At 37.3% G+C, this 22,327-nt stretch overlaps 1 protein-coding gene across 1 annotated transcript in view; it reads right to left on the reverse strand.

Annotated features, from left to right (window-relative positions):
• The window catches only part of DNAH8 (dynein axonemal heavy chain 8), a gene marked incomplete at both ends in the record, with an annotated part of 336,864 nt that overhangs the window by 184,261 nt on the left and 130,276 nt on the right, over nucleotides 1–22,327 (reverse strand). Inside the window, 5 exons of the mRNA XM_081042394.1 lie at nucleotides 889–1,052; nucleotides 2,482–2,635; nucleotides 5,426–5,625; nucleotides 13,040–13,280; nucleotides 13,450–13,587. Coding sequence (XP_080898520.1) covers nucleotides 889–1,052; nucleotides 2,482–2,635; nucleotides 5,426–5,625; nucleotides 13,040–13,280; nucleotides 13,450–13,587 — 897 coding nt within the window. The remainder of the gene's footprint in view (nucleotides 1–888; nucleotides 1,053–2,481; nucleotides 2,636–5,425; nucleotides 5,626–13,039; nucleotides 13,281–13,449; nucleotides 13,588–22,327) is intronic.

Genomic DNA, 22,327 nt, shown 5'->3' on the forward strand with positions numbered 1-22,327 from the left:
TCAAATAGAAATTAAGAATGAAATGCTTTTTAAGAAAATTTTCATGAATTCATCTGCTTAATTGTTCTCTTATTGCACATCTCTACTCCATGCCTGCGGTGGGCTGAATAAAAGCCGCTCAAAAGATAGGTCTAGGTCCCATTTCCTGGAAACTGCGAATGTAATCTTAATTTGGAAAAAGGATTTTTGCAGACGTATTGAAGTTAAGGATCTCAAGAAGAGATCATCCTGGATTAATCAACTAAGCCCTAAATCTAATAAGTGTCCTCATGAGAGACACACAGGAAGAAAAGGACATGTGAATTCAGAGATAGAGATTGGAGTTATGTAGCCACCAGCCAGAACTCCTAGGACCACCAGAAGCTGGGAGAAACAAGGAAAGATTCTGCCCTAGAGCTTTCAAAAGGTGCTAACGTCTTGATTTCAGACTTCCAGCCTCCAGAACTGTGAGACAATACATTTCTGTTGTTTTAAGACACCTAGTTTGTGGTAGTTTGTTACAGCAGCCCTACAAAACTAATACAATGCTTTAATTTGCCCACCCCCAGGTTGAAGGTATCTTTTTTTTTTTTTTTTTTTTTGGAGAAAAATTAAATTTAGGGCTTAATCCCCACATGGCTACTGTGAGGGGCGCCCTCCACAACTAGACGGAAACAACTACTTGACTTGGAGCTGATGGGTCATGGAAAAACACACTTAAAATAAATAAAAGTTAAAATAATCAATTAATTAAATAAATTTAATTAAAGTTAAAAAAAGTAAATGTATGTGAAATGTTAGATTCCTATCACTACCAACCAGAAATGTTGTTAATGATACTATTAACTCGTTTGGGATAAAACACCAGCACATATAAAATGACAGATAATTTAAAAATTAAACTCTTACCCTGTAAGTGACTTCTGACATACTTCCAACTGTTCGTGTAAATGAGGTAAAAGTTGCCCCATGGTTTCATCTCCAACACAGCAACTAATCACATTGGGATTCTCATGAGCTCTCTGCATTATCTTTATCCATGACTTATCAATATTCTGAAAACGTTTTGCTTCCTAAAAACAAATACATATTCAGTAAAAATCAGCATTCGGATACTTGAATAAAGCAAAGTACTCACTTTATAATTTTCTAGAGTTTATAATTTCCTAGAGTTCTTTAAACCAGCCTCTACTAGTCTGGGGCTACATAATTTAAAGGGAAAATTCTTTTTTTCATCAGAACAACAAAAACCAAAGTCATAAAACTGCTTATTGAAATACTGCTTTATCACAACAGGGTTTATCACTTGTTTGCTTACATTTAATATGTTTTTCAAAGTACCACATGATTAACTTTCAAAGCTATCAACTTCAATCTCAAATCTACTCTTTCAGCACTCTGGGTGGTTTGATGAGAAAATTAAAGAAGCATGAAAATAATTTGATCTCAGGATCCTTGGAATAATTACAGCTTAATAATATCCCAGGGAAAAAAAAGAAAACAGTAAAATCCCAAAACAAAGCTTCATTTACATGTTTGCAAATGAAAATTTTCTATTTACTACAGATGATGGTAAACTTTGCATTCAATTGCAAAAATGCCTCTAGAAATTGGCATAATCTTGCCTATTTCAAAACTTTTAAGTGCATTTTTAATGTAACTTTCTGATTAAAAAAAGATTTGTGTTTCTAAAATGTGTTACAAAGGGAAATGAGTCATTTTCAAAACTCTTTTATCCTTGATTTTTAATCTATATAGATCCTGTTTATAGGTGTGGAAATTCAGAAAGAGTAGGCTTAATTTCATAGGAGAGAAATTACCTTCGCTGAATAAAGCTATTAGTGAGGTATGGCATTTATTTAATAGGCCCCAACAGAGCTGTTTTAATGATTTTTGCTACATGTTTCTAAGGTGAAGTTTCCTTGCCTCATGGTATATTTCTAATTTATTATTAGTCAACTTACTAGTAGTTAATTGCACTTACAGAATACAAATTAATTTTAATTCTACCCTCAGAAGGATATTGTGAGGTTAGCTCTTGGAAGAGATGAATTACTATAATTTAACAATGCCACACTTGAATGTACCTCACATCCTCAAACAACCTGGAGATTTTTCCCTGTTTGAAAATATGTGATTTTCCTCTTTCTGCTAATATAATCAAAGGTCACTATTTATTTATTTATTTGTTTATTTATTTATTTATTGTAAAGGGCCAGATAGTACATATTTTAGGCTTTGTAGGCCACGTGGTCTCTGTTATAACTACTCAACACTTCTGCTGTAATGCTAAAGCCTTCAGACAGAATATAAATGAATGAATATGTCTGTGTTTCAATAAAACTTTATTTACAAAAACAGGTAAGCGAGCCATAGTTTGCCAACCTCTGGTGTAAATAACCAAGACATGACCAACCACACTTCTTTATGAAGACTTTTGCAGAGACATACAGACAACACACACCAAATTACTGTATCAGTAGTTATAAAAACCACATTTACCTGAGGCAGCTGTTTGGCAATATCTCCACCTACAAAAACAGCTTCAAGATAAACCCAAAGGTTCTGGACTACTAGCCACTCTTCAATTATATCTGAGGAAGTGGACAACTTATACACCCAATTCTGTATATTTTTTTTAAATGGAGCATTGTATCTAAAAAGTAAGAACAAGAAAATATTACATTTAATGAAGATTCAGAAAATAGTATGGCCTAACAAAATGAATTAAAAGAGAAACATTCTTTTGGGAATGAACTTTTTTTCCTAAAAGGTAGTCCCTAATAAATTTCTTATAGCTAATTACATTTTTGCTTTTTTTATGGGTAAAACCTTTATAGTGATTTCACTTATTGTCCCCATGTGTTAGTCACAGAATCAGAAAATGGGTCCAGTCTTATGGCACAGAGGTCCAGTAAAGGAACTGTGCTAGTTCCTTCTGGGAATAAAGTGAAAACAAAGAACAAAATGGTTTGCCGAGACTTTTGTGAGACAAAAAAAGTAGGGACCACCTGTGAGAACAACACAAAGGACACTATTTGTTACTGGTCTGTGGAACTATTACCATAAGCCTGAGTCAGGCTTGAGGTTCGATGTCCGCTTACAGGTATGCTCTTCCTTCCCACAGATTGCTAATGCCCCCAGCACTGTACTGAGATTCTGCAGTACTAGAGATCCCAGATAGTTACCCCCAAACAGCATTCCTGTTTTCTGACCATCAGGGCTACCAAAAGGGTTTATGAGAATACACGACGTTCAGAAAGCTGGGCACAAAAAGGAAAGACAAAAATAGAGTAGATGCCATGGAGGAAGTGATGGGAAGCTCCTTGGTAAAAACCTAATCACCTACAGTTGGATTAAGAAGCTGGGTTCAGTTTGCGGCAATGACAAGTAGTTTTGATGTGGTGTGGTGGCATGACCTAGTGAGTGGCACACATTGATTGGGGTCTTAAAACTTTTCTTGATCCAGGAAAGGGTGACTTGATGGTGCTGACATATAGAATGGAGTTCTTCTGGGTATAGTCTGATGCCTGAGTAAAACCTATAACTTCTCTGGAAGCCTTTTTATACATAGATGTATAAAGGAAATTGTACAAAAATTGTCCCAGGAGGTAGGTGAGCTATTCGGGCAGTAAGAGGCATTTTTCTCGACACTCAATGTATACTGTCCATCTGGGCATTGGTCTACAGCTAAAAGGCAGTCAATATGTCAAAAACATCTTCAAAATCAATAAATGCAGACTACATTGATATGAATGGGCATTTCAGGGAGTTGAAGCAATTAAATATTTGGGGCCAAAAATGATCCTGCCCATAAGGAAAAAAACCAAACCAGTTATCTTTGATGATGTATACATTTCCAACATGAAAAGGGGAGATCTGAAATGAAATCCAGCGTAACCAGTTTCTGTCCACTGGCCAGATACCTGCATTGCACAGCTTTGCGTAGTGGAACCTGTCATGATAAATGGGAATATCCATGGAACCCCAGTGGAATCAGGGATCCCCCAGGAAAGTGTCACAATCCAGGCAATATCTAGAGTCAAGTCTCATGCGTGGAGATATACAATTTCCTTCTGAAGTCACGTGAAGGTAGCCCGAGAGATCCAACAGGCACTGCCTGCTATAAGATCAGTCTGTGGTTAGTTCTGGAAAAGGCTTTCTAGTGCTGCAAAGTTCTCTAGGGGGTCAATCTCCCAGAATGTAGTGACTTCTTAGCTATTCTTACATTCCTTCTTAGAAGGGCCTCAACACTGAGTTTACTAGTACTATAAATAGGTACTACACTAATCAGGTTTCATGCAAGTTAAATATTTAAGAAATAAGAAAAGCCTTCAAATCCTGAATTTATTGGCCAATTGACACTGTGCAGGTTAATCTACAGTCTTTCTTCAAGAGGTCATCATCTAGGAAATCAGAATGGCAAAATTTGCAATGAACTCTGGAGTACTAGCAGCCCAGGAAGTCTAGGAACCACCGAATATCCTATGGTCACCTTTGCCAGGATTATTCAGATTCCCTGCAAGCAGAGGGTGCACCTAGGACCTTAATCCCACTAAGTTCAACCCAGAACTCCCTGGACTAGGAACTATGTGGATTAGTGCATTATCCAAATACAAGACTGCCTCTGAGGCCAGAGGTCATGCAGGATGCCATTCATTTACCAGTGATCCCAACCCAGAGAAGGGTCATTAGAATCCCCATCACCTTGCATTGACCTCTGTTAATGATGGGGTTGTGACATATTCCTTAGGTGTGTTAGAGTGACGAACAGTTGAGAATTACTGCATAGTCAGCCAGGGGATTAGAGGCTGCTAATAGTCAGACCCAGACCTGACAGCACACTTAATCTGAGTCCCACTGGAACTTCTTAAAGCTGCATGAGATCACAGTCACCTTTGAGTTGGTTCAGTAGTCCAATGCTGGACAGGTTGCCATTCAGGCCATAGAAGACCCAGCACAGATAAAGCGACATTTCACCATAAAAAGTGAAAATTGGTAAGAGCCAAACCCCTAATGGTATATTCCTTTCATGTGTTGCCAGCATGCTTTTCCTGGACCATTGGGTGAACACTTGAGCAATAATGACAAATCAGAGGAACGAGAGAGAGAGAGAGAGAGAGAGAGAGAGAGAGAGAGAGAGAGAGAGAGAGATATGAAATGAAGAGGTCATCTCAGTGGGGAGTCAAGAGGTTCAAGATAGAAGCTGTCAGTTTGGGGGAGAATAATTATGGGGACCACCAGAAAAAAATAGGAAGGGGAGATGAATACCATGAAAGAGAGGTGGAGGCCATGATTACTAGGGGAAAGTTCAAAGAGGGACAGACAAGAGTTAGCACTTTCGGTCAGAATCTCATGTGCTACAACTGCAAAACAGGACTTTTACCTAGTATTTTATAACCCTAATCACTAAATTAAAACTATCCCCCACAAATTATAAAATTACCTGTTGCTTAGTAAGGAACCTAAGATCATTAAACTATCCTCCATCAAGGTGATAATTTCCGCTGATTCACTTCCTTTGAGCAGGAGCTCTCCCTTTCCCTTAAATGCTGCAAAACTCAGGTTCTGGTTGGTCCAATTCTCAATAACCAGAGTCAGCTTCGCTTCAATATCCTTCTCCTTACTGGCAGATATGCAAATATCCTTCAGAGAGAAATCAGAGAATATGTCACATTACAAATTAAGTGCACTGTACAATCACAGAATTTTTTAGCTTGGATCTAAAAGTCTTTTAGTCATTTTTATGGCCAATAAAACTGAGGCTCAAGATCATTGTGTTGCAAGTCCAAACTAGAATTTTCTGAGACTCTGACTACTAATTATTTTACTGAAATCCAGCATATCCATATATGTGATAATGGAACTTAAATCATCATTTTGCTTGATTATATTTTAATTGGAGTTTTTTGGCCAAAATGGAGACAATTACAGCTGCTCTATCTCAGCAGCTTACTATGAGAAACAAATCAGAATACATGTGTCTTTTGAACTCTTTAACATATAAACATTGCTATATTCCTGCCTGTTCTGACCCTTAAAAGTCAATTCTATTTTTATCTTACGGATTTTCCTGTTTATCTGAGAATCCTTGATACGAAAGTCTCACAAGAGAAAATAAAAGTAACATATTTTTCTCCATCATGCCTCATTTTATTTTCATATTAGAATCACAGAATAACAGAATGGAAAGGAATTTAAGGGTGCAAGGTATTTCCACAAGTAAATATAATACAAATCAGTATGTGATAAATGTTGTGAGAATGGTACGAACTGTTATAAATACTGGAAGGAGAAATGACTTCTGCCCACATTGAAAAAAAAGGCCTCATAGAGAAAGGAGTACCTGAGAATAAGTTGGATTCCAATGGGGGGTTATAGGAAGGGAGAAGATATACTATAGGGAGGGGAAACCCTTCCTTCCTTTAGAGGCAGTGGATACAGTGACAGCAGAAATCCGGCTTGGATAACAACAGGGCATGTGGGGCAGAGCAACAGAATGTATGTGGGGAAGACAGCACTGAGAGTCTGTTTTGCTGTATCAGTAGTTAATACTGAATCCTGGAATTCCTTGGAATTGTAAAATGAAGTTTTCAAAGTACAGCCTATGGGGGAGACATCAAAATGGCGGCGTAAGGTGAGCCTCTGTAAAGCTCCCCTGGAATTTACAACTAATTGAACAACAATAACTCCACAAAGGACTCCCTGAACAGCAGACAGGCAAGACGAACAGGCCCACTACTGAATTCACCTAAAGGTGGGAGAATCGCATGAGTGGGGGAGGAGGGAAAGGAGAAGTGCGGAGACGGAGCCGCGCGGGCGCAGGACGCAGACCTACCTCAGTGCTCCGAGCTCGCTGCATCCCGGAACTACCGCAGCTGTGGGAGAGGGAAGGCCTCGGACTGCTAGGGCTCCGCTTATGGCCCACAGGGCTGAGGGGGCAGCATATAACACGGCTGAACCCAAAGCTCACGGCAGCAAAGACTGAGGGAAGAGGGCTGAAATCGGTGGTTTAAGCCCTCACTGCAGAGCAGAGAACGGAAGCCTTAGGCACTGAGACTAGCCGCCCCCTCGCCCACTCTCAGAGCTCGCCCCGCCCCCACCTGCACGGTGCTAGAAGCGGAACAGTAGCAGTGTCAGATCAAAAGAACAGAGTATTTGAGTTCTGAGAACTGTGGACCGCAGACACAGATTCACAGCCCAACTAGTTCAGGCAAAGGGGAGGGAGCTGTGGAAGCAGGACCAGCTGTGGCGGTGGTCCCACCATTGCTCTGCGCCACTTCTCACAACTCACCCCGCCTCTGGCCACACCTATCTGGGCGGATCCCTGCAGGAGTAAACAGAACTGCTGAAACATACGGGCTCTGAATCTGGTGCAAAAAGAGCTTTGGAACTTCAAAAGCTCTCCGCATCCCCACAGGGATGTGGCACCCTATGACCCAGGCAAATGTTAACAGAAGAGAAGCCCGTCTCCCAGGGAATCCTCCCATTGTGTGAGAAGCTGGAATAGTGCAGAGAAAACATAGCACTACCATAGGAGAGAGAAAAAAAAGGCTGCAGTTGGAGAGAAAATAAAACATTCTACCAACAAGTACTAGAAAACAAAAGAAAGACCTCTTCCTATCAACCTGTTGCAGAAGCCACTCCTACAGATGTCTAGGAAGAGAAATAATAAATCAGATATTGCCATGAATAACCAAGGCAACAAGACAGCTCAGAAAGAAAGTGAAAAGGCTCCAGTAAAGGAACTTAAAGATATGGAAATATGTGACTTAAATGACACAGAATTCAAGATTGCAGTTCTGAAAAAAACTCAACGAGATGCAAGAAAACACAGAAAGGCAATTTAATGAACTCAGAAACGCAATCAAAGAACAACATGAGCATTTTACGAAAGAGACTGAAATTTAAAAAAAAAGAACCAAATGGAATTTCTGGAGATTAAAAACTCAATAGAAGAATTAAATAACCGGCTTAGGTAGTAGAGTTTATCAGATGGAGGAAAGAATCAGTGACATCGACGATAGAAACCTGGAAATTACACAGATGGAAGAAGAAAGAGACTTGAGACTTCAAAGAAATGAAAGAACTCTACAAGAACTTTCTGACTCCATCAGAAAGAGCAATATGAGAATAATGGGCATACCAGAAGGAGAAGAAAGATAGAAGGGAACAGAGAATATATTCAAACAAATTGTCGATGAGAACTTCCCAAACTTGTGGACAGAACTGGATCCTCGAATCCAAGAAGCAAATAGAACACCTAATTACCTCAATCCCAGCAGGCCTTCTCCAAGGCACATTGTATTGAAGCTGTCTAAAATCAACGACAAAGAAAGAATCCTCTAGGCAGCCAGAGAAAAGAAGACGGTAACCTACAAAGGACAGCCCATTAGATACTCATCAGATTTTTCAGCAGCAATGATACAAGCCACGAGAGTACAACCAAATATTCCAACGAATGAAAGAGAGAAATTATGAGCCAAGAATAATATACCCCGCAAAGATATCCTTTAGATATGAAAAAGGAATAATGACCTTTCCAGACATACAGCAGCTGAGGGAATGTTCTAATACACGACCTACACTACAAAAAATACTAACGGAGGCTATTCGACCACCATCAACAGGGACAATTTGTGCCAACCAAAACATAAAAAGGACAGTAAAGGCCTCAACTGGAATATGGGAATGGAGAAAGTAAGGATGATGAAGAAAATGGAATACACTAAATATCAAACTTTCTTTTACATAAACTTAAGGGTAGCCACTCAAAAAAAATCCAGAACTGAAATACATACTGTAATAAAAGAAGAAACAGAGGGAAACATCATAGAATACCACCACACAGAAATAATAGACAACAACAAAAAGGCAAAGAAACAATGGAGACACAGCCTTTCCAGAAAACTAAAGATAGAATGACAGGAAATGCTCAATATCAGTAATCACCCTAAATGTAACTGGACTAAACTCACCAATAAAAAGGCACAGAGTAGCAGATTGGATCAAAAAACTAAACCCAACCATATGCTGTCTCCAAGAAACACATCTCAGCTACAGGACAAGCATAGACTCAAAGTAAAACGGTGAAAATTCACATTCTAAGCAAATGGTACCCAGAGAAAATCAGGTGTAGCCATAATGATATCAGATGAAACAGACTTCAGGGTGAAAAAGGTAACAAAAGACAAAGATGGACATTTCATAATGGAAAAGGGGACTACACAACAAGAAGACATGACAGTCATCAATATTTATGCCCCCAATCAGGGAGCACCAAAATATACGAAGCAACTACTAACAGAACTAAAGGGGGAAATTGACCAAAACACAATCATACTAGGGGTCTTAAATACATCATTGACAGCTATGGATAGATCATCCAAACAGAAAATAAATAGCGAAATAGCAGCCCTAAATGACACACTAGATAAAATGGACATCATTGACATATGTAGAGCACTTCATCCTAAAACATCAGACTATACATTCTTTTCGAGTGTACATGGAACATTTTCAAGGATAGACCATATATTGGGACATAAAATCAGTCTCAGCAAATTTAAGAAGATTAAAATCATACCAAGCATATTCTCTGATCACAAGGCTTTGAAATTGGATATCAACTATGAAAAGAAAGCAGGAAAAAACACAAATACATGGAGATTAAACAACATACTTTTAAAGAACGACTGGGTCAAAGAAAAAATTAGAGGAGAGCTCAAAAGATACATAGAAACAAATGACAAGGAAAATACATCCTACCAAAATTTTTGGGATGCAGCAAAAGCAGTTTTAAGAGGGAAATTTATATCATTACAGGCCTATCTCAAGAAACAAGAAAAACCCCAAATGAATAACCTCATGTTACACCTTAAAGAACTAGAAAAAGAAGAACAAGTGAAACCCAAGGTCAGCAGAAGAAAGGAAATGACAAAAATCAGAGCAGAACTAAATGAAATAGAGAACAAAAAAACAATAGAAAAAATGAATGTCACAAAGAGCTGGTTCTTTGAAAAGATTAACAAAACGAACAAACCCTTGGCTAGACTCACTAAGATAAAAAGAGAGAAGACACTAATTAACAAAATCAAAAATGTAAAAGGGAAAGTTATCACGGACACCACAGAAATACAAAGGATCATCCAAGAATACTATGAAGGACTATATGCCACCAAATTCAATAACCTAGAAGAAATGGACGAGTTCTTAGAACCATATAGCTTTCCAAGGCTGAACCATGAGAACTGGAAAATCTAAACAGACCGATCACCTGTAATGAAATTGAATCAGTCATCCAAAACCTTCCCAAAAGCTAAAGTCCGGGACCAGATGGCTTCACTAGTGGATTCTACCAAACCTTCAGACAGGATCTAATACCAATCCTGCTCAAACTCTTCCAAAAAATTGAAGAAGAGACAGTACCCCCTAACTCATTTTATGAGGCCAACATTACCCTAATATCAAAACCTGGTAAGGACAACACAAAAAAAGAAAACTACAGACCAATATCTCTGATGAATACTGATGCAAAAATCCTAAACAAAATTCTAGCAAATCGAATACAACATTGCATTAAAAAGACCATTCATCACGACCAAGTGGGGTTCATCCCTGGGGCACAAGTATGGTTCAATATCCGCAAATCCATCAATGTGATACATCACATAAACAAAATAAAGGACAAAAATCATATGATTATATCAATTGATGCAGAAAAAGCATTTGACAAGATACAACATCCATTTATGATTAAAACACTTAATAAAATAGGTGTAGAAGGAAAATACCTTAATATAATAAAGGCCATATATGACAAGCCCTCAGCTAATCTCATAATAAATGGTGGAAAACTGAAGCCCTTTGCTCTACGTTCAGGAAGACGACAGGGCTGTCCCCAATCACCTCTGCTTTTCAACATAGTGTTGGAAGTCCTTGCCAAAGCAATCAGGTAAGAGAAACAAATAAAAGGCATCCAAATTGGGAATGAAGAAGTTAAATTATCACTCTTTGCAGATGACATGATGCTATATATAGAAAACCCGAAAGACTCCACCAAAAAGCTATTAGAAACAAGCAACGAATACAGTAAAGTTGCTGGCTATAAAATCAACGTACAAAAGTCCATTGCATTCCTATATACTAACAATTAAATCTCAGAAAAAGAAATACAAAAAACAATTCCCTTTGCAATTGCAACATAAACAATAAAATACCTAGGAATAAACCTAACCAAGGATGTGAAGGACCTATATGCTGAAAACTATAAGACATTTTTGAAAGAAATTGAAGAAGACACAAAGGAATGGAAAGACATTCCGTGCTCATGGATTGCAAGAATCAACATAGTTAAAATGGCCATAGTACCCAAAGCAATATACAGATTTAATGCAATTCAAATCAAAATCCCAACAGCAGTTTTTAAAGAAATAGAACAAAAATCATCAGATTTGTTTGGAACCACAAAAGACCTCGAATAGCCAAAGCAATCTTAAGAAAAAAGAAGAATACTGGAGGTATCGCAGTCTCTGACTTTAGCTTGTACTACAGGGCTACAATAATCAAAACAGCATGGTAATGGCAGAAAAACAGACACATAGACCAATGGAATAGAATTGAGAACCCAGAAATAAAACCACATAAATATGGACAATGTTTGACAAAGAAGCTAAAAACATACAATGGAGGAAAGACAGCCTCTTTAATAAATGGTGCTGGGAGAATTGGATAGCCACGTGCAAAAGAATGAAACTGGACTGCTATCTGTCACCATGTACCAAAATTAATTCAAAATGGATCAAAGACTTAAGTATAATTCCTGACACAATAAACTGCATAGAAGAAAACATAGGTACTAAACTTATGGACCTTGGGTTCAAAGAGCATTTTATGAATTTGACTCCAAAGGCAATGGAAGTAAAAGCTAAAATAAACAAATGGGACTATATGAAACTTAAAAGCTTCTGCACAGCAAAAGAAACCATCGACAAAATAAAGAGGCAGCCAACTGGATGGGAGAAGATTTTTGCAAACAGTGCCTCCGATAAGGGGCTAATGTCCAAACTATACAAGGAACTCATGAAGCTCAACAACAAAAAAGCAAACAACCCAATTGAAAAATGGGCACAGGACCTGAAGAGACATTTCTCCAAAGAGGACATATAAATGGCAAATACACATATGAAAAAATACTCAACATCACAAATCATCAGGGAAATGCAAATAAAAACCACAATGAGGTATCACCTCACCCCAGTCAGAATGGCTGTCATCAACAAGACAAATAGTCACAAGTGTTGGAGAGGCTGTGGAGAAAAAGGAACCTTCATCCACTGTTGCATTTCTCTGATGTTGGAAGGGGGTCAAAAGATATGAACTTCCATTTATAAAATAAGTCCTGGGGATGTAATGTACGGCATGGTGACTACAGTTTAGAATACTATATTGTATATTTGAAAGTTGCTAAGATAGTAGTTCTCGAAAGTCCTCATCACACAAAAAAAATGTACCTATGTGTGATGATGGATGTTAAGTAGACACATTGTAGTGACCATTTAGCAATATATACACATATTGAGTCATTATATTGTACACCTAAAACTAATATAATATTATATGTCAATTATATCTCAATAAAAAAGAGACACCATGCAAATAAAAAGGACTGATTAAAAATCTTGGAAAAGAAAAATATAATAATCTTAAATAGCTAATAGACTAATAGGGAAAGTTAGAACTAGAAATTTGGAAAATTATTCTGAGGAATTCACCATGAACACAATACAGAAATAAACATATTTTTTATAAATGAAGTGTAGTTAAGGAGGATAGAAGGTTAGACTGAGGAGCTCCAAAACTAACATATTTCAAATAATCCTATTACCTCCTTGAGTTACAGCATTATTTTGCAAAACCAAGGGATGTTCAGGATCATTCCAAATTTTGGGGGTGCATCTCGGGCAATTAGTATACCCTTGAATAAAATGTCTGTATAATTTTGTGTATTTTCAGAAAAGAAGAGATATTCTTTAATGAACCATCTTATACTTTTATGTACCTCAATGTCATCCTTATTTTTAAGGAGTGGTGCTTCCATAATATTTCTGAGACAAAAAGAATCCGATTCCACATCAAATGGGGTTCCAGTTAACTCGGAGATTCGATCCCAGTGTCTCTGTTTCATTGCCTTATTGGTCATCATTTCTAGTAAAGGACATGACTCACTGAAATCATCAATTCTTTTTTTCAGATCCAAAAAAGCTTGCCAATCTTTAAGTCCTTTTGGAAGTTTACGACATCTTTCAGATAAAAAAAAAAGAAAAAATTATTTCATCTACATATTCCTTTGAACAAGGCGTTATGCATTTATAGCAACATATCAGAGTTTAAATTCATTTGTGAAATACCTATAGGATCCTAAGAAGATAAGCACTCTAAAAAGGCAAGCTTAATTCAATTGAAACTCACCTGTTTTGAAATTCCTGCAGTTCTGCATTAATTTTTTCAATGTCTACGTCTCCCCAAAGTATTTCATAATAACCACTAATATTGCTCATTACAGTATCATACAGTCCATACAGCTTCTGCAGCAAGTTGAGTTCCTTTCTGAGAAACCAAATAATTAAGTCATTACATAATGCATATTTTAAAAATAAATTCCATTATAGGATAAGCAGAATTTATCCAATCAAATATTTCATACTTTATGTGTATAATGTCTTATAGATACCAACATGCATACAACCCTGTCAGTTTCCAAACAAAGAGTTTATTAAAGCTCCATAAATTAGGTCAAGTTTACAGCTCTCGAATATTCCAAATCATACTATGACCTGACATTAACAAATGGTTTGATTATTATTATTATACCAATCATTGCAAACAATGTGAACAAAACTTGATTGAAAAAAAATCAAACTGAAGGCTAAGGTATTATTTTTTTCTTTCAAATGCAAACTAGATTTTTATAACAACATCTCCTATAAGTCTGACATTAAACATCACTTGCCTACCAAAAGTTTTCCCTCCTGTGCCCAAATGGAGTTTTATCCAAAGCAAGAATAAAAGGAGAGATTCCAGTTTTAAGTAAAGGAAAAGTTCTTCATTGTACAAAACACCAAAAATTGACTACTCAGGAATTCCTCAACCGTTAGTATACAATGAGGGTCCAATGGACCAAATTTTAGTTTTTGAGTTTATTTCTTATGTAGTTGTACAAAACACCAAAAATTGACTACTCAGGAATTCCTCAACCGTTAGTATACAATGAGGGTCCAATGGACCAAATTTTAGTTTTTGAGTTTATTTCTTATGTAGTCCTAACTATTTGGAAGGATTGATATTCACAACTATTTTATTATAGATAATGCAGAAACCAAAACTAATATTTGCTTTTGTTTTTAATGGAATAAAACTGATCTTGCTTTGCAATTACCATATGCATACATTGGACCCTTTTATAAATTTAAGACACATTCTGGAATCCTCGTTATCTTGTTTTTCCATTTCTTGTTTCACTTTGCTAATTCATCATCTTAGGGATTATTAAGTTATTAATCACTGATTATTCCCACCTGTGCTAAAGATGATGAAAATAGTAAGAAAAGAATAATGAAATCTCTAAGGATGAAAAAAATCACTATTGCATCATCCTTCATGTTTCTTATTGTGCGGCCCAAAGTATTGCACCATCTTTCAAGAAAGTATAAAAAAAGAACTCTGCAGATACCATTTTTGTAACCTTTTGATTTTTCTTTAGCTTTCACTTAATATAGTTAAGAACTCAAAATTTTCATTTCCTACCTAAAACAGCAAAGAAAAGAATATTAACAAAGGAAGGTGCTTCTTAAGTATTAAACATGAAAGAGTCAGAAAACAGCACCCTAGACTCTAATTTTGATAGTGAAACTGATTGTGTAAGTGAAATCTCAGACTATGAGTCTTTTTTTTTATTTTTAAAACAATTTTTTAATTACAGTTGACATACAATACTATACTAGTTTCAGGTGTACAACTTAGTGATTAGACATTTATAAAATTTATGAAGTGATCACTCCAATAAATCTAGTACGGACACCACATATAGTTATTACAACATTATTGACTATATTCCCTACACCATACTTTGCATCCCCATAATATATTTTATGTTCATCGCACTATTATTTATTTATTTATTATTATTTTTTAATTTATTGGGGTGACAATTTTTAGTGAAATTACATAGATTTCAGGTGTACAATTCTATATTACATCATTTATAAATCCCATTGTGTGATCACCACCGAGAGTCAGTTCTCCTTCCATCACCATATATTTGACCCCCTTACACTCATCTCCCACCCCCACTTCCCTTACCCTCTGGTAACCACTAAACTATTGTCTGTGTCTATGAGTTCTTGTTTCTCATTTGTTTGTCTTGTTTTTGGTTTATATCCCACATATCAGTGAAATCGTAGGGTTCTCTGCTTTTTCTGACTTATTTCGCTTAGCATTATACTCTCAAGATCCATCCATGTTGTCACAAATGTTCCTATATCATCTTTTCTTACCGCCGAACAGTATTCCGTTGTGTATATATACCACAACTTCTTTATCCATTCATCTATCGAAGGACATTTTGTTTGTTTCCATGTCTTGGCCACCGTAAACAAAACTGCAATGAACATTGGAGCACACGTGTCTTTATGTATAAATGTTTTCAAATTTTTGGGGTAAACACCCAGGAGAGTGATTGCTGCGTCATATGGTAATTCTATTAGTAATTTTTTGAGGAACTTTCACACTGCCTTCCATAACGGCTGCACCAGTCTGCATACCACCAACAGTGCATGAGGGTTCCTTTTTCTCCACAGCCTCTCCAACACTTGTGACTATTTGTCTTGTTGATGACAGCCATTCTGACTGGGGTGAGGTGATACCTCATTGTGGTTTTTATTTGCATTTCCCTGATGATTTGTGATGTTGAGTATTTTTTCATATGTGTATTTGCCATTTATATGTCCTCTTTGGAGAAATGTCTCTTCAGGTCCTGTGCCCATTTTTCAATTGGGTTGTTTGCTTTTTTGTTGTTGAGCTTCATGAGTTCCTTGTATAGTTTGGACATTAGCCCCTTATCGGAGGCACTGTTTGCAAAAATCTTCTCCCATCCAGTTGGCTGCCTCTTTATTTTGTCGATGGTTTCTTTTGCTGTGCAGAAGCTTTTAAGTTTCATATAGTCCCATTTGTTTATTTTAGCTTTTACTTCCATTGCCTTTGGAGTCAAATTCATAAAATGCTCTTTGAACCCAAGGTCCATAAGTTTAGTACCTATGTTTTCTTCTATGCAGTTTATTGTGTCAGGAATTATACTTAAGTCTTTGATCCATTTTGAATTAATTTTGGTACATGGTGACAGATAGCAGTCCAGTTTCATTCTTTTGCACGTGGCTATCCAATTCTCCCAGCACCATTTATTAAAGAGGCTGTCTTTCCTCCATTGTATGTTTTTAGCTTCTTTGTCAAACATTGTCCATATTTATGTGGTTTTATTTCTGGGTTCTCAATTCTATTCCATTGGTCTATGTGTCTGTTTTTCTGCCATTACCATGCTGTTTTGATTATTGTAGCCCTGTAGTACAAGCTAAAGTCAGAGACTGCGATACCTCCAGTATTCTTCTTTTTTCTTAAGATTGCTTTGGCTATTCGAGGTCTTTTGTGGTTCCAAACAAATCTGATGATTTTTGTTCTATTTCTTTAAAAACTGCTGTTGGGATTTTGATTTGAATTGCATTAAATCTGTATATTGCTTTGGGTACTATGGCCATTTTAACTATGTTGATTCTTGCAATCCATGAGCACGGAATGTCTTTCCATTCCTTTGTGTCTTCTTCAATTTCTTTCAAAAATGTCTTATAGTTTTCAGCATATAGGTCCTTCACATCCTTGGTTAGGTTTATTCCTAGGTATTTTATTGTTTATGTTGCAATTGCAAAGGGAATTGTTTTTTGTATTTCTTTTTCTGAGATTTAATTGTTAGTATATAGGAATGCAATGGACTTTTGTACGTTGATTTTATAGCCAGCAACTTTACTGTATTCGTTGCTTGTTTCTAATAGCTTTTTGGTGGAGTCTTTCGGGTTTTCTATATATAGCATCATGTCATCTGCAAAGAGTGATAATTTAACTTCTTCATTCCCAATTTGGATGCCTTTTATTTGTTTCTCTTACCTGATTGCTTTGGCAAGGACTTCCAACACTATGTTGAAAAGCAGAGGTGATTGGGGACAGCCCTGTCGTCTTCCTGAACGTAGAGCAAAGGGCTTCAGTTTTCCACCATTTATTATGAGATTAGCTGAGGGCTTGTCATATATGGCCTTTATTATATTAAGGTATTTTCCTTCTACACCTATTTTATTAAGTGTTTTAATCATAAATGGATGTTGTATCTTGTCAAATGCTTTTTCTGCATCAATTGATATAATCATATGATTTTTGTCCTTTATTTTGTTTATGTGATGTATCACATTGATGGATTTGCGGATATTGAACCATACTTGTGCCCCAGGATGAACCCCACTTGGTCGTGGTGAAAAATCTTTTTAATGCATTGTTGTATTCGATTTGCTAGAATTTTGTTTAGGATTTTTCTGGTCCCGGACTTTAGCTTTTGGGAAGGTTTTGGATGACTGATTCAATTTCGTTACTGGTAAACGGTCTGTTTAGATTTTCCAGTTCTTCATGGTTCAGGCTTGGAAGGCTATCTGGTTCTAAGAACTTGTCCATTTTTCCTAGGTTATTGAATTTGGTGGCATATAGTCCTTCATAGTATTCTTGGATGATCCTTTGTATTTCTGTGGTGTCCGTGATAACTTTCCCTTTTTCATTTCTGATTTTGTTAATTAGTGTCTTCTCTCTTTTTATCTTAGTGAGTCTAGCCAGGGGTTTGTCAATTTTGTTAATCTTTTCAAAGAACCTTCTCTTTGTGACATTAATTTTTTCTATTCTCTTTTTGTTGTCTATTTCATTTAGTTCTGCTCTGATTTTTGTCATTTCCTTTCTTCTGCTGACCTTGGATTTCACTTGTTCTTTTTTTTCTAGTTCTTTAAGGTGTAACATTAGGTTATTTATTTGGGATTTTTCTTGTTTCTTGAGATAGGCCTGTAATGATATAAATTTCCCTCTTAAAACTGCTTTCGCTGCATCCCAAAAATTTTGGTAGGATGTATTTTCCTTGTCATTTGTTTCTGTGTATCTTTTGATCTCTCCTCTAATTTCTTCTTTGACCCAGTCATTCTTTAAAAGTATGTTGTTTAATCTCCATGTATTTGTGTTTTTTCCTGCTTTCTTTTCATAGTTGATATCCAATTTCAAAGCCTTGTGATCAGAGAATATGCTTGGTATGATTTCAATCTTCTTAAATTTGCTGAGACTGATTTTATGTCCCAATATATGGTCTATCCTTGAGAATGTTCCCTGTACACTCGAAAAGAATGTATAGTCTGATGTTTTAGGATGAAGTGCTCCATATGTGTCAATTATGTCTACTTCATCTAGTGTGTCATTTAGGGCTGCTATTTCGCTATTTATTTTCTGTTTGGATGATCTATCCATAGCTGTCAATGATGTATTTAAGACCCCTAGTATGATTGTGTTTTGGTCAATTTCTCCCTTTAGTTCTGTTAGTAGTTGCTTCGTATATTTTGGTGCTCCCTGATTGGGGGCATAAATGTTGATGACTGTCATGTCTTCTTGTTGTGTAGACGTGTATAATGGTCCCCTTTACCATTATGAAATGTCCCTTTTGTCTCTTGTTATCTTTTTCACCCTGAAGAGTGTTTCATCTGATATCATTATGGCTACACCTAATTTTCTCTGGGTACCATTTGCTTGGAGTGTCAATTACCACCCTTTCACTTTGAGTCTATGCTTGTCCCTGTAGCTGAGATGTGTCTCTTGGAGACAGCATATGGTTGGGTTTAGTTTTTTGATCCAATCTGCTACTCTGTGCCTTTTTATTGGTGAGTTTAGTCCAGTTACATTTAGGGTGATTACTGATATTGAGCATTTCCTGTCATTCTATCTTTAGTTTTCTGGAAAGGCTGTGTCTCCATTGTTTCTTTGCCTTTTTGTTGTTGTCTATTATTTCTGTGTGGTGGTATTCTATGATGTTTCCCTCTGTTTCTTCTTTTATTACAGTATGTATTTCAGTTCTGGATTTTTTTGAGTGGTTACCCTTAATTTTATGTAAAAGAAAGTTTGATATTTAGAGCATTCCATTTTCTTCATCACCCTTACTTTCTCCATTCCCATATTCCAGTTCAGGCCTTTACTCTCCCCCTTATGTTTTGTTTGCCACAAATTTTCCCTATTGCTGGTAGTCGAATAGCCTCCGTTAGTATTTTTTGTAGTGCAGGTCGTGTATTAGAAAATTCCCTCAGCTTCTGTATGTCTGGAAAGGTCTTTATTCCTCCTTCATATCTAAAGGATACCTTTGCTGGATATATTATTCTTGGCTCATAATTTCTCTCTTTCAATAGTTTGAATATTTGGTTCCACTCCCTCGTGGCTTGTAGCGTCTGCTGAAAAATCTGATGAGAATCTAATGGGCTTTCCTTTGTAGGTTACCGTCTTCTTTTCCCTGGCTGCCTAGAGGATTCTTTCTTTGTCGTTGATTTTAGACAGCTTCAATACAATGTGCCTTGGAGAAGGCCTGTTGGGATTGAGGTAATTAGGTGTTCTATTTGCTTCTTGGATTTGACGATCCAGTTCTGTCCACAATTTTGTGAAGTTCTCATCAACAATTTGTTTGAATATATTCTCTGTTCCCTGCTCTCTTTCTTCTCCTTCTGGTATGCCCACTATTCTTATATTGCTCTTTCTGATGGAGCCAGAAAGTCTTGTAGAGTTCTTTCATTTCTTTGAAGTCTCAAGTCTCTTTCTTCTTCCATCTGTGTAATTTCCAGGTTTCTATCGTCGATGTCACTGATTCTTTCCTTCATCTGCTCAACTCTTCTACCTAAGCCAGTTATTTCATTCTTAATTTCTTCTATTGAGTTCTGAATCTTCAGAAATTCCGTTTGGTTCTTTTTTTAAATTTCAGTCTCTTTCGTAAAATGCTCATGTTTTTCTATGATTGCATTTCTGAGTTCATTAAATTGCCTTTCTGTGTTTTCTTGCATCTTGTTGAGTTTTTTCAGAACTGCAATCTTGAATTCTGTGTCATTGAAGTCACATATTTCCATATCTTTAAGTTCCTTTTCTGGAGACTTTTCACTTTCTTTCTGAGCTGTCTTGTTGCCTTGGTTATTCACGGCAATTACTGATTTATTATTTCTCTTCCTAGATAGCTACAGGAGTGGCTTCTGCAACAGGTTGATAGGAAAAGGTCTTTCTTTTGTTTTCAAATACTTGTTGGTAGAATGTTTTATTTTCTCTCCGACTGCCACCTTTTTTCTCTCTCTCACATAGTAGTGCTATGTTTTCTCTGCACTATTCCAGCTTCTCACACAATGGGAGGATTCCCTGGGAGACGGGCTTCTCCTCTGTTAACAGTTAGCCTGGGTCATAGGGCGCCACGTCCCTGTGGGGATGCGGAGAGCTTTTGAAGTTCCAAAGCTCTTTTTGCACCAGATTCAGAGCCCGTATGTTTCAGCAGTTCTGTTTACTGCTGCAGGGATCGCCCAGATAGGTGGGGCCAGGGGCGGGTGAGTTGTGAGACGTGGCCCAGAGCAATGGTGGGACCACCACCACAGTCCGTCCTGCTTCCACAGCTCCCTCCCCTTTGCCTGAACTAGTTGGGCTGTGAATCTGTGTCTGCGGTCCACAGTTCTCAGAACAGCAAATATTCTGTTCTTTTGATCTGACACTGCTACTGTTCGCTTCTAGCACCGGGCAGGTGCAGGTGGGGCGAGCTCTGGGAGGGTAGGGAAGGGGCGGCTAGTCTCAGTGCTTAAGGCTTCAGTTCGTTGCTCGGCAGTGAAGGCTTAGCCACTGTTTTCAGCCTTCTTCCCTCAGTCTTTCCTCTTAGGTCTCTGCCGTGAGCGTTGGGTTCAGCCGTGTTATATCCTGACCCCTCAGCCCTGTGGGCCATAAGCGGAGCCCTAGAGTCCGAATTCTTCCCTCTCCCGCAGCTGAGGTAGTCCCTGGATGCAGTGAGCTCAGAGCACTGAGCTAGGTCTGCGTCCTGCGCCCGCGCGGCTCCGTCTCCGCACCTTTCCCTTCCCTCCTCCCCCGCTCGCGCGATTCTCCCACCTTTAGGTGAATTCAAGACGAAGAGGTGGGCCTCTTCGTCTTGCCTGTCTGCTGTGCAGGAAGTCCTTTGTGGAGTTATTGTTGTTCGAATAGTTGTAAATTCCAGGGGAGCTTTACAAAGGCTCACCTCACACCACTATTTTGATGACGTCTGACTATGAGTTTAGATGACAACAATCTAGATGTATTTTACTAAACTCGTTAATTTATGCGTGAACAATATATTTCAATAGAGACATGGGCTTCACCATGCAAGATTTTGCACCAAGAACTTAGACCATACCATTTTGTGTAAAAGGTAAGTGACAGTGTTTTTTCATTACTTATGATGTTCACGTAAATTTTATTTGATACCTCCCTTAAGTAGGCAAATGTTGGAGACAGATGTGTATTCAAACGAAATGGATCATATGGCAATGCAAAAATTCATTGAATGAATCATTCAAACCTAAAAGTAAAGATTTTTGTATTTATAGTGCAAAGAAGATGGTGATCCTCCCTTCAACAAAATTATGAGTGTTTGAATTTCAACAGTCCAGCTTTAACAAAGCAACTCCAAGAAAAATCAGAAGTAATGGTAAGCTAGAAACTCCTGGAAATGGATTCGAAATCTGGAATCAGTGTTTATTGGATGGGTATGGTCCAGATTTATACACATCAGCTGTTGAGCAGTAGGTTGCTCAAAAGTCGATCTCCATTTTGTGTACATACTATATCTTCAAACCAGGACAGTATGGAGTAAAAGTTTGGGTTTTCACTGCTTACATTATTATTAAGGTTTCTGATAAAATTGCTTCTGTAAACTATTCATAAATTACTGAAAAACATAAAAATAAAAGGGCCCATTTGTCCAAATAGTAAATATGATTATTTTTCCTAGAATACTGAGTGTTAAAATAAAACATTGAGTCTCAGACTGAGGATGCAAAAGAATTAACTAGAGAGTTTATAAAAATGGAGATCTCCTAGTTCCCAATCCCAGAGATTCTGATTCAGAAGTCGGGGACAAGAATCAGACATCTGTAATTCTAACAAAATTGGTCATTGAGTTAAGCTTGGTGAATGACTACTTTAGAAAAAGAATACAAACCATCTACTTTAAATGGCTGAAGCA

Source organism: Rhinolophus hipposideros (assembly GCF_964194185.1).
Source record: "Rhinolophus hipposideros genome assembly, chromosome: 3".
Taxonomy (NCBI): domain Eukaryota; kingdom Metazoa; phylum Chordata; class Mammalia; order Chiroptera; family Rhinolophidae; genus Rhinolophus; species Rhinolophus hipposideros.